At 35.3% G+C, this 14,034-nt stretch overlaps 1 protein-coding gene across 5 annotated transcripts in view; it reads left to right on the forward strand.

Moving 5' to 3' along the window:
* LOC134545905 (putative sodium-coupled neutral amino acid transporter 10) overlaps positions 1-14,034 on the forward strand; it is a 93,160-nt gene that overhangs the window by 54,760 nt on the left and 24,366 nt on the right. For all 5 annotated transcript variants that reach the window (XM_063388647.1, XM_063388643.1, XM_063388646.1 and 2 more), the window contains exons 8-9: positions 1,833-2,066; positions 6,596-6,782. In XM_063388647.1, the coding sequence (XP_063244717.1) occupies positions 1,833-2,066; positions 6,596-6,782 (421 nt within the window). The remainder of the gene's footprint in view (positions 1-1,832; positions 2,067-6,595; positions 6,783-14,034) is intronic.

Raw genomic sequence — 14,034 nt, forward strand, 5'->3', positions numbered from 1 at the left:
ATTACTTTTTTAAAATTTGGTATTATCATTTATGTACTAGTTAAATATAGCTAACATTCGAATGCTATACTGTTGTAATAGGGTAATGATGACAGTTAGGTACCAATAGAAGAGTGTTGAAATCGTTAAATATCTGTTAGAGTCTACATAATCCTCTACTTTAAACACTTGAATATCAACATTTTAAAAGTTACTCGGATTAGCACAGTTGATAAAGACGTTATTCAATAATAACGTTACAAGAATAATTATCTCTGATATCCTCTGAGTACAAGGGAAAAAATGCAAGTTTGAATTAAAGCACTTAAATAGGCTATTAAACAATTGAGAATCTACTATGAAGAATTAAAACAGAAGTTAAAATTTCACTTGAATGTAAACTAATGAACTTTATCACTACTCAAAATTACACACAACACATTATAACCCTACACAAATAGCAATATAACAAAATTTACCTTATTTACATACCAATTTACAGTCGGAGTTCATCATATTTTATACACTCGGAATTGATATTTTTCATCTAGCGTTGATCACTGTGATATGAGTCCATCTCCACTCCACCATGGTGATAGTACTGGAATCTGCTGAAGTTTCGAAACAGGGAACGATGACAATTGTAAGCTCTTGAAGTAAAGAAAATAAAAGAATAACTTTTGTAAATAAAAATATATTTGCTACCTTGTGTTCTGGTTCCTTTTTATTCACTGGAATGTTTTAATTTTTTCATTGTAAAGAGATTTATATGCAATACGTTAATAAAGTATGAAAATAATTTTTAATGGGTCCTCAAATACCCAGTGGTTTTCCGATATCACTTCAGACGTCCAGCCGAATGCTGAAAAGGTTTGTTACTATAAGTTACGGTCAATTCCTCCCCCATTTTCCTTGGTTTGTGATTGTGTTATGTCTATGTGCCTTAATGTCATTTAATAACTTTGCTGTTGAAGAAATGAAAAGCCCAACTTAACAATTATATAATTATAGTGAAACATTCTGTGTTGCTGCACATTCTGTAACCCGGCACCAATATTCGTATTTTTCCGGGTGGATTCCGGATTTTGACCTTGGTCATCAGGTTGCATCACTGCGCTGCCTGCGTTTTTAGTTTGCTCAGAATTGATCGTTACCGTCAGTTTTCATTTCAGTACAGTGTTGCTTGTTTTCTGGCAGTTTATTTTTTCCGATTCAAATTTCCTTTATTGCTATTCCAATTAAAACTATATTGGCGTTCAATAATACAGCAAAATTGTTACTCCGGCATCTTTGTCCTAAACGTACCAGATTGAGAGCTCCGCCTACCTGTGCACACACACATGGTTTGCATAGCTCCAGAAGAACCCAGGCAATTTAAAACTGCTCAAGATATATGACTGACGTTGGGTTGCGAAAAAAATTTAAGAAAATATTAAGTTCTTTGACATGTCAAGTCATGCACTCCCATTGCACAAATCTTTCAAAATTAATATTAAGTTCGGAATGGTAGTTATTTCTTTTCAAATTTAATTTTTGATTGTAATTTTTGGATTTTGAAACTGGCTAAAAACGATAGATATGAAACTCACGGTTAGAGATTATTGAAAACACACAAGGGACTTGAATTATATCGTTGTCTTCATTTCCCCACTTTATAATATCATGGCTACTACTCAAATCTCATAATTGCCCCATGCATGACGAGAAGACTGTAGGCCAGTCCATAACCTTGCCCTTAGAGGTGACACCGCACTACAAGCACCTGCGAGCTTCGAACCTATGATTCCACATCTGCATCATTAATACAAATACACTCCTCACTGGGGAGTGTGTTCTGACGCGGGTGGTTGCAGCCGCAGGTGGGCCACCACGACGGGGTGCCCAGCCACATCCCGGAGGCCCGCTTCAAGTGCATCACGCTCCTGGTGGTGGGTCTGGCGATGGCGGCAGGACTGCTGGTGCCCAGCATCGAGCTGGTGCTGGGGCTGGTGGGCTCCACCATCGGCGTGCTCACGTGCATCGTGTTCCCTGCAGTGGCGTTCGTCCGCGTCAGCACCAAGGGATCCCGCGACCGCCTGCTGGCTCAGGTACTGTACCCATTCTTGCTGCAAAAACGTTGAGACTAAATATTCAATGAAATTAACGACAAATGGAGGTATTAGTCTACGAAGTGGAAGCAAAACAAACTTTAGCTGAATAAAGGGTAATGCTAGAATTTGGTTTAACAGCACGAATGGTAGTCACTAGGAATAATCTTAAAAATTCTGTGTTGAAATGAGTATTGTCAAACATCAAATAAATATTTTGAACAACACATCAGCAAGGAATTTGTATTAAACTTTAATACAACCAAATAAAAAAAATTGTTTTGCTGTCTATATGTGAAAGTGGGGCTGAGCAGGCCTGTGCGAATAGTGTTTTTTGGATGCGAAGCGAATATCGAATCGAATAATAAAAATATTCGCGAAGCCGAATCGAATTGCGAATATATTTCTTGACATCATTTCTCTTACTTCTTATATTAAGTATTTTTAATGTTGCTTACCTAACCTAACCAACTGTTCACAATCCACACCAATTCACAGTATTTTTGGTGTAGCTCACCTAACCTAGGCAATTATTTATGGGAGGGGTGAAAACAGAAAATAAAATATTTAAAAAAAAATTAATTTTTGCTAGTGTTCCTTCATTGTCCCACAAAGAATCTTAAATGCTACAAACCAAACTAAACCATTCATATGACTTTACATGTTAAATGTCACAAACTTAACCTAACAAACAATTCAAACAAATTTACAGAGTTTTAAATGTAGCTAACTAACCTAGTTATCCCTAAAATTTTACAATATTTTTACTGTAGCCACACTAACCTAAACAACCAACCATCCACATGATGTTACAATGTTATTTTAGATATAGTTAACCTAACCAACCATTGAAATGATAAATTACCAGGAAACTACTTAAACTATTGCAATTCCATTTTACAGAATTAGAAAAAATGTAAGTAAGAAAAAAATGCATTTGAAAATTTTTGATTACTTTTGTTTTGATGAGCCCCTCTCATCATTAACTATCCTAACATAATCTTATCATTCCAATAATTGAAACCATTTTATTGTATTATAAATAAAACTAACCTAACTGTTCAAATGGTTAACTGTAATTATTGCAGTGTTGTTTCACAGAATCATCAAATATGTTGATAGGTATTTAACTTTTTATTTATATTTGTTTTCAGAAGAACGTATTATATTCTATAAAATTATCCTTTTTAAATTAAACGAAACGTCTCTGTATGTTATGATGATATACTATAAAATGTTTCATTACTTGCATTTCTTAGTTGCAAATGGTAACAAACAAAAAAAATTTTTTTTTGGCACAATCTTGTTTTGAAAGGCAGAAGAATTATTGAAAACTCTAAATAAAGTGCGGTCATGACTTCACAATATCATTTGCGTCTTTACTCCTAAAATTAAACAAGTTTATTTTATAGTTAGGTTCAAACAGATATTTACATATAAAAAGAAAGATTATATAATTTCAAAAGTATTGAATACTTAGTATACTGTAGGGCAATACTTCCGTGAAAAACAAAAAGCAGATGTATGCTAATAGACATAATTTTCTTTATACAATTTGTTTGGCATTGGGTAGTGTGAATAAACTTGCCTCGTGGCGTCGAGAAAAATTTATTGCATTCGTTACACATTGCCGCCGAACTTCCCGATTCGGTGAAATAATCCCAAATAAGACTTGTTCTTTTACGCTTTAAACAAAAACCCGGTGATTCATCAGAACTTCGGCTTGAACTAGCCATTTTACGTGGTAAAGAGAATGTTTACTCTTTGTCATCATAACCTCACACCTCACGACTAAAAACAAAGTAGCAACTACGGCCGTGGCTGCAACTGGAGATTGTTGATGTTCATTTGTTCAATAAACTCTATTTACGTGGCCATTAATATTCGTATTCGTAGCATGTTTGATGATTTGCAGGGAAAACTAAGGCTGTATTGGGACTCATTGAGGTAGCACTTTCTCGCACGACTGTATTTACCGACGGTTTTTTTTTTTTTTTTTTAAAAAAAGCTTTGCAATGCACGCGAAGCTTCGCATCACGTTCAAAGCTTCAAATGAAACGAATAGCAAATTACTGGCGAAGCCGAATCGAATATTGAAACAAGCTTCGATTCGATTTGCAAAGTCGAAGCTTCGCACAGGCCTAGGCTGAGGTTTTTTTTTTTACTTCAGTTATTAACATGGTGAAGACTGTACACTTTAGAATTGAAAGTTTTTATTGTTGTTATGTGAACTTTTGAAAGTTTCACATCATGTACAACAAAAATTGTAATGACACAATGTTTTAAACGTAATTTTTTCAATAATAATAGTCTGTAAAACTAAGATAGTAATTAAACCAATTTTAACCAACTAATTCTTGAAATTGACATACAGAGTTTACGTAAGCTTGAAAAGGGTGCAGTGTAACATAAATTGAAAAATTATCTCAAATCAAACTGAATTGAATGATTGATGTTCTTGATCATATTACGTGAACAACGTACCTTATATCAATGATAAAGTATAATTCACCAATAGAATATATAAACAAAATATGTTTTGATTCAACAGAAGCTAAGTTAGCTAATAAGGATCCTAACCGTTGCTCAATTCTGCAGCTCAAGAGAACAAGCCAAATCATATACTGTGTTTTCTTGCATAATCGTTGCACATTTTATTCTAAAATCAAGTTTGAAAATTAGGGGTGCGACAATTATGCGAAAAAAATTTTTTTTTGTTAGATAAGTATTCATAAAAACAAAACCCATTCCTGGAAAGTACATTTATTTACAAAGTGAAGTATAAAAGAGCACGCCAAACAATTTAATTTAATAAGTCATGCAACAAAAACCTTTCTTCAACTTTAAATAGAAAAACAAACTTAAAATAGAAAAACAAAATCTGTGATCCAAATGCAAGCAGAACGAACGCGTAACTACCGTAGTAAACACCACAAGTGAGCGGGATATCAAATGTAGTTAACTCGGTACCGCATAGAGAGCGTGCGTTGCATGCAATCGGCGAGATATCAATATTCGACTACGTGTGCGCGCACTTTACGGGAATCAACATAACCAAACAGTAATGATTGCAACGAGCGCTGGCTACATTTTTGTAAGCGGTACACTGCGGCAACGCAGATGAACAATGAAGATTATAACGTTTAAAAAGTCTTTAGAAGAAAATGTACACATCAGACAGCTTCGTATTTCCGTTATTTAAATAAGTGCGCAGTAATTTCTGAATAAATATTATATTTATACTTTAAAATACGTTGTTTTATATTGAAAAGATACCTACACAAAGCGCTCGGCATCTAATAGCGGGACCAAAAACACCATGGGACGTTTACGTGAGAGTTTTTTTTTTTATCCAAATTTTGACGCTCTAAAATATGTGTGTGACGATTACGCGCGTGCGACGATTATGCAATAAAAGAGGGTAATCTTTCAAAATGTCATATTCAAAATAATGACTTATGAAATAAAACTCACTACCAAATATATGTAAGTACTTGGACTTGAACTCAGTGCTTTAAGAGCTAGACCTCTGGGATTAAAATTACCCAAATTCATGATTAAATCAATTTAACAAGTGAGTAAATCAAATATGTTAGAAACTCTTAAGATCATAAAGTTAAATCATTGAATGTATTTACAGGCAACGGTTTGAATAAAAGTATTAATGTTTAAATAATATTTTAACAAAATTACAATTGCTGTAACACAGTTCTTTAGAAGAATATTGGTTTGAACTCCAGACAGTAATAAAAAAAATATATTTTAAATTGACACTTAGACAGTAAATTTCAGGAAAATTATAGTATCTCATTCAATCACAGTTTTATTGATATTTCCTTGGATACATCAACATGTTAAACAGCTCTCTACATGATGATAATCCACATCATGAGTTGGAGTCAACTGTTTGATCCTGGAATCCAGTGTTAGGACGAGGAAGTGGTCCAACGTTGAATTCAGCTGGGCTGGGCAGATTCTTGGGACGATCACACCAGCCAACAGGGTGTCAACATTATGGAAAGTCGGGCAAAATCAAGCACCAATCAGTTGGAATTGGTAGGGAAAAGTCAAAGAACTTAATTGAAATCTGGGAAAAGTCATGGAAATTCCCTAGTTATAGTAGTAATTTGAAGTGAAAATGTAATGCTCTAGTCTGCCATTACCCAGGTTGTGAAAGCAATGTGCTCAGTCACACACACTATAACTTGTTGTGTGCAAGGTTCTGTTTGCAATAGAGAAAATGGAGAGAGAAATAGACTAGCCGTGCAAAATAGGTAAATTATTATTAAAAAAAAAATGAAAAAAAAAATGGGGATATTTGAAATTTTGGACATGGAATTTTTATTACAGATTTGTGAGGACATCGGTACATACTGAATAAGTCTCTGTGAAATTGACATAGGTACACATTCATGTTCATACTGGTAAATTAGTTGGTGTTTAGTGTAGAATTCCTTTTTATAGAACAGTAACTAAAAGTTTCAAATTACATTTTGTGGTGTGCTTCAGGAGTCTTCATTTCCTTCTAGGTGGTATTGTTTGTGGGGGCACTAATCTTGGTGCTGGGAACGTATGCGACACTTTATGCATCCAACGAAGCTGTGGCCAAACTCCAGGTTCAACAGGACGCTCGACCCAACGTCGTCCAACATGAAGCTCCGCACGTCGTGGACGTGAACCTGCAGATGAACAAAGATAAACCGCCTGACACAGCAGGTTAGTTCCATTGGTATGGTGGAACTTCACATCACATATTGGTTATGAAATAACTAGAGTGAAACCTCATTAATAAAAATCCTGTTAATACAAAAATGTCATTAATACAAAGTGTTTTCTCAATCCCTAGATTTTACATTTGCATTATAGTATGGTAATCATTAGAGACCCTGAATAATGGTGAAGCGCGAAATTCAGGAGATAACGCGAAAATTTGATACTTTAAACGAATTTTGTGACTTTCCTTTTATTTCGACATAGTCGCGAAATTCACGAATTTTCACGCGAAGTTCACGAATTTTCGCGCGAAGTTCATGCTTTTTCGCGCGAAATTCACACTTTTTCGCACAAAATAATGTCCTTATGTCGCAAGTTCTATTTAATTACGCCATCATAAACATAGGCGTGAAATAAACATAGACTGAAAGACTAGTGCCATGATATTATCTTCTTTTTGACACGTTACTGAAATCCATATATTTTTATTACTCTGTTTACAAGCAGTAAATATTGCCATCGCAAATGAAAATAAAATGTAAAAAATGTCAACAATCGATATGTGCGCACTACCAACATAACAAAATTGACTGTCCACAGTTTTCGTGTTTTGAATAATGGTCGTTTCTGCCGCAAGGCGCACTGGTGTCGATTTTTCTAACCTAATTTAATCGCATGGAGCTAAGATGGCAGTCATTTTTGCGTGCGCATATCTATGAGTGTTTACAACTACCGTCCACATTTTGTAAGTTTTGTGATACAATTGAATTTATGGCTAAGATGCCGAAAACTTCGACAATGTTTGATCGCGAAAGAGAGATGAAATCGGATGATTTTATTTTTTTGATCAGCGGGACAAAATTGTGATGTGCAAGTTCTGCAACGTGCGGGTTGATTGGACACGCAAAGACACGTGCAAAAAGCATGTGGCAAATAACACACACAAAACAAAACAAAAAATACAATTTTTTTGTCAAGCATTCTACCGTGTCTAAACAAATCTCGATAGGCGACAGCGTGAATAAAGCAAACAAGCTTGAAAGTGCAGAAAACAAGAATTTGTTTCTGATTTTGTTAATATGATGCTGTAAGTGAACATTCCTTTGGAAAAAGCTGATCATCCAGCTATGAGGGAATGGTTTAACACCCATGTTGAAGGTTAGCCTTATTTATTTAGAAATGTTTTCCCCCTCTAATAAAAGTTCATAAGAATATGTAGGCCTACAATATTATCAATTAACTTACCTTTAGGCCCAACTTACCTTTACTTCAAATAAATATGCAAGTACCTCAGATTAACAAACACATAAATAGGATGGATTGCATTGTGAAATGGTGAGCACACCACAAGATATTTTTGATTGATTGATGGTTTGACTCTGTAATCCAGCAGTAATCTTGAAAAGGTTAGGTTAGGTTTGGCTAAGAATTGTTTTGAGTAAATTAGCCCATTAATATTTTCAGCGATAACCTTATAAATGCTACCTATTTATAAGTATATTGTAAGTTATGTATACATTTTAGGTGCAGGGGATTTGCCATCATCAGCCAACACTCTTAGAGAAACTTATGCCAGGCAAATAAGGAAGCAGTAAGGCACACTGTAGAAGACAAACAGATTGTATTCTGGTGTGATGAAACGACAGAAAAAGTGGGCTGATATAAAGCAGAGTCTGCTACTTTGTAGTGCCTATGAAAGATACTATGGTAACTGTTGTGTTACACATTTGTGTACCAACCAATCTTACCTGCAGAGGAGAATTTCTAGTATGTACAGTGAAATAGACTATAATTGAATTTGGATATTGAAATACTGTGTATTGTAACTTAGGATTTTTAATGGAATATCTCAAATGTTTTTACTTTCTTAAAATGTGTTTAGTCTTTGTAAAGCCCGTGTTCTTTAGTTTACAACAAAAATTTTTTTTTTTCAAAATGAGACATCACTTTGATACTGTATAAAAAATAATACTGACTTACAAAACAGGTTTTAAAACTGTACCAAATACCATGTGAGAATAAGTATTTTCTTGAGATGAGTAGTACCTAGGTATCATATGTAAAGTATTGTAATCAAAAAGTATAACAATGTTGAATCGAATGAATCATTTCACTAAGTTTTTACATTTTTCCTGTTTATGTAAAGAAGATTTTCACATACAAAATTTAACAGCTATTTATAATTGTATTTTTATGTACAATATAACATTATATGTACAATATTCGTAAACACCGCTTTCCTCATTTATATGTACCGCTATGAGGTTTTTTTACACCGCCAATGGCATAATTTTTTCACAATTTTTTGGGGTCTCTACTGATTGCTTATTTTTACACCGATATTTTGCACCGCTTTTGTCATTTCTTTACACCGAAATGAGCCAGTTTTATTTACCATTTTCTGGGGTCCCTAGTAATCATATATGTAGTTTTATTTCCAAAGGTAGACAATTACATGTAGTAAAAGATTGTTAATACAAACATCACAGAATAATGTAAAGAAACAATGTGAAATATCAATATTATCTTTGAAAGATTTGTGCAATGGGAGTGCATGACTTGATGTAAGTTTTTAGCAATGGCGTATGTCCAAAAACTTACATCAAGTGAAATATCAACTAAAATAATACTGTAGGTGGGGGAAAATTCTATTCTTCCAAAATGATGGTAATATGATTTTTTGTAGGTTATTTCTAAACCTTTGTCTTTTTCTCAAATCCTTTTGTGTTACAGAAAAGAAAATATTTTTTTTAGAGCCACAGATGTATTCATCCTAAAATTGTATTTTATAATTATCTTTGAAAGATTTGTGCAATGGGAGTGCTTTTGGACATACGCCATTGCTAAGCACATGTATGTCTGTAGAAGAAAACTACAAAAAACCAAAAGACAAAAAACACAAATGAAGCAAAAATTGCTGTTGTCAACAGGATATATACACCACATAATATTCCATAACAGGAATATGGTCAACAAACAAAGAAAAATGGACTAAGAGAACGAAAAAACCCCCACAAATGATGAATTGAACCCCAAAAAAATTCAGCACAACAGTTGAAACGAGACAAAAACACAACAAATCGAAAAGACAAAACAAATACAATAGTTTTCCAAAACAGAAACAAGCCAGCACAACAGTAGAAATGAGACAAAAACACAACAAAACGTAAAGACGAAACAAACACAATAGTTTTCCAAAACAGAAACAAGCGACGTTTCGGTAATTGCTATCTGCTCCCCGCCCTCAGGCAAAAATGTTTATAGAACTGGAGGTTTGGCTGCATGCCCCACTCAGGGCCATAGTGTTTTTGGAGGAGAGACCTCAAGTCATTCAATTTCACAGCCTTTACAATGACACTTTTATTAATAATTTTTGGTGTATTATCATTCCAGGATTTGTCTTTTCTGCAGATAGTCTTTGCTATGCCCACATTCATGTTGTAGCCAATCTCAATCATGGTAAATGTTTTTTAACAGGTGTAACTTTAATGGTAGTGTTGTGCTTTGTCAGAATAATTTCTTTCCTAGGCATAAACTGAAAATGCCTGTTTGCTGGAGCTTTTGTAGTACCTAGTACAGCTGGAGTTTCTCCATGTATTGGAAATACCAATATGGCTGTTTTTCAGTCCTGTACATCCAGATCAGTGCCCAATTTATAAACAGTTCCAACATCCTTGAAAAGTTCTTCATACTTTTCAGGGTTAGTAATCGTTAATTTTTCGATTCTGCAAAAAATACGATCTAGGGATATGTAGGAATCACCTACAACTAGGAACAGAATATTGACTTCTTTTACTGCTGGGAGAATTTTTTTGCTAGCCAAGTGCATACCATTCTGACGACAGCAATATAATTTTTATTTTATTCCCTGCAGCCATCTGCGACATGCTTGATCGTTTTAATGCTTATAAATTAGTGTTGCACAGACGGTGGTAAATTGATGAAGCTATTTCACAGGAACATTCGGCATACCCACTTTGCAGCCAAATATAGCAGAATGTGTTGTTTTTTTTTATCTGTGGGTAAACTCTCAAACACTGTCAGGATATAATAGTACACTTGTCCGAGGTAATAAGGGGACTGATCAGGCAACTTGGAGAGGAGAAGATTTTTTTGGCAATCAAAAGTAATAATTTGTACTCTTTCAACAGGATTATGAAGATTTTTGTTAAAAGCCCTAGCTTTGGCATTGTGTACGGTAATCTCAGCATTTAATTTAGCTCTTTCTTCTTCGCCAGTTACTCTTTAGGTATAAGGCAAAATTAAAACATGTCAGTTCCTGGCGATCCAAACCCAATGTTCAAGTCTTGTTCAAACAAGTCACATTTCACTTTCTCTTTGTTTGTCGTACATTCAACATAGTTTTGTAATGGACAAATCACTACCTAAGTAAAACCTGTGTTTGGTTTTTGCTCTGCAATATTTTTAACTAAATAAATTGATTTTATGAAAGCTCTCACAGCTTCTTGCTTATTTGGGAAAGCATTAAATCTTTAGTCCCCTGCTCATTTGTCTACAGGTGTAGTGCCTTGTTCAAAAAACTGTTTACACAAATTCTGGACACGATCATGGCTAATACAAGTGTTTCCACAAATGATTTTTTTTACATACTTGTATGTACTCTAGTAACAACACCATTAAGCTGCTTGTTAAGGAAATACTTAGTTGTTTCTTTTCTTTCATATTCCTTCTGTTTCTTCTGCGAGAGGGAATTTGAAGTCACAAACTTTATAATAAACTCATTTTGAACTTGATGTAAAACATCTGATTCAAGTATCTTACATCATGCATTCCCAATTTTTGCATTTAAATGGTATGCCTTTGTGTTTGCAGGTTGGCATGGTTGGTAGAGTTTTTGATGTATATCTGAAAAAAAAAAAGTACTATTTAGATTAAGTTGTGTACGTATATATATTTATATATAGTGTATATAAAGTTTGTATAAATTTAACTAACTACATATACATGGACAAGTTACTTGATAAATAAAAGGCAAATAAAGTAGTAATATAATAATTAATAATTAACCTTATTCTCTTGGCTCTAACTTTAACTCAATTTTCCGGATCCATCTTTCGTTTTCTTGCATTACCATCAGGTGCCAATGTTATAGAGTCTCCTTTCGTAACATCATCTTCATTTTCTATTATGAAAAAAAAAAAAACTATTAAATAACAATAAGCCATAAAACGTGTGTGCACAATGCAAAACTAACCTGTTGAAACCACAGCAGAATGATATGTGGTGTTATGGCCTTTGCGTCTATAAAGTATTTAGTGAAATCTATTAATAAAATTATAATAAGATGATAATAATTTACCTTGAAAGTGGCTGGGATTAAGGAAGGAAACAGGCTTACAAAACTTACTACCTCAGAGGTGACACTAAAGGCCAAACAAAGAAAAGTAAATGCCTCCCAGTAAACACTATGGGGACTGGATTGATAACTTTATATTAATAAATAAAGAATGCAGTTTCGTCTATAGGCGTGCTTCAATTTATTTCATTTCAAATGTCTGAAGTGTTACAACAAGAGCTTAACATGAGTTAAGTTCATGACAGAATAAATTTATAATAGGGCCGGCCCGAAAATAATTACGCAAATGCATTTCTGACATAATTAAACATAGATCAATATGTTAACATATAGAATTCGCTCACTGGCGATCTTGTTTGTACATAAATAAATAATTATAAAAATGTGGCGGTATTTAAATTTTGTATTTTCGCTTGAATTTCTGACATACTAATTATTGCGGAAATGTCCCGCTGTTGGTGTTTCGGAACAAAAAGGGTCCTGAGTCGTCGTGGAGAATTTGGAAGGTGAAAGTCAGTAGCCGGCTGATTTGAAGAGGTTATTGCTTATGATGCCAGGAAGACCATTTGGCCGCAATCTCGGCTCTGGTTCTTGGATACTGGTTCTTGGATACTGGTTCTTGGATACTGGTTCTGGGACCCTGTCTGCAAACAAGCCAAATCCAAAGGAATTAGCCCTAGTCCGCAGACAGTCGTAAATAGGCACAAATGCCTGCCAAAAAAAGGGAATTATCAGGTATGAGAAAGGGTATCGACAACTCACCAAACAGGGTATTGATCCTGGAATCAGGAGGTGTCTCGACGAGGAGCCCGTGAAACTAGTGCGGTGGATGCGGAAGCACTCATAATTACCAAAAAATTTTCAAACTATTCACTATAACTCTGACTGACTGTTTACAAAAAATAACAAAAAATAAACGAGATTTGGGAAAACATCCCTTAACGAGGTGACTACATCTTAGTTGATGTAGTGAAGTTGAATCTAGCTGAGAGCTGGCCGAGAACGATGCAGTCAGTTGAAAGTCGCGCCAAGAATTTCCTGGTATGGCACCTGTGTCACTTAATTAAATTAGGTGATTCACTTTGGAAGAAGGAGGGGATACTTAGGCTACAGGGCCAAAAGTTTCTGAATATATTTGAAGGAGGGATCGGGAAATATAGAATTCGATAGCTCGACTGCAATTGGCACCTGATCGCAGCACTATCTACTGGGGAGTGGCCGAAACAGAGATGAAGTCAACTCGCACATCTCGAACGAGACTAGTACTTCAAAAGCATGGGGCTTATGGAGGAGACTGGTGGAGCACTCTGGTGGCTTGGAAGAGAAAGACAGGAGAATGTTTGTTGCGTGGGTCGCTAGAGGGCAGGTGTGCTAAGCAAACTCTCTAACACCCAGGTAAGTAGTTGACAACTCCGCCACTAGTGGTCAGAGGCAGTACATTCCAACATCAGTGTCCAGACCTTGAGACAGGCCGTTGCAGGCCAGGGTTAAGCACCAGTCAATGCTCTGGACGGTGATTCGTGGAAAAGAGGGAAAGGGGGGGGGGGGGGAGTGCTGGCTCGTGAGAAATGTCTTATAGTTTCTATACGTGCTCGAGAGCCCTGGAACATAGAATCAGGCGAGCTCTGATAAACGGGCAGCCCTGAGAGCTGCAGCCACAGGCGGTCCTGGTCACAAAAGCTGGGTGGATTTCAATCGCCGGTCGTGCACTGAGGTGGGGAAAAACTGAGGCTGATGCTAGCCTCGCAAAGGAATTGGAAAATTCTCAGATACTGCGTTGGGAACGACTCGAGGAACTAGCAGAACAAGCATTTAGTAGGAAATACCTGTTAAGATGATAATTTTAATTCAAATTTAAAGAATTGTGCCGAAAATCACTTTTGGCGGCACAGTGGTTCGAGTGTAAATAAACATCAGGTGTACCAATTCATATAAGAA

Source organism: Bacillus rossius, chromosome 1 (assembly GCF_032445375.1).
Source record: "Bacillus rossius redtenbacheri isolate Brsri chromosome 1, Brsri_v3, whole genome shotgun sequence".
Classification (NCBI taxonomy): domain Eukaryota; kingdom Metazoa; phylum Arthropoda; class Insecta; order Phasmatodea; family Bacillidae; genus Bacillus; species Bacillus rossius.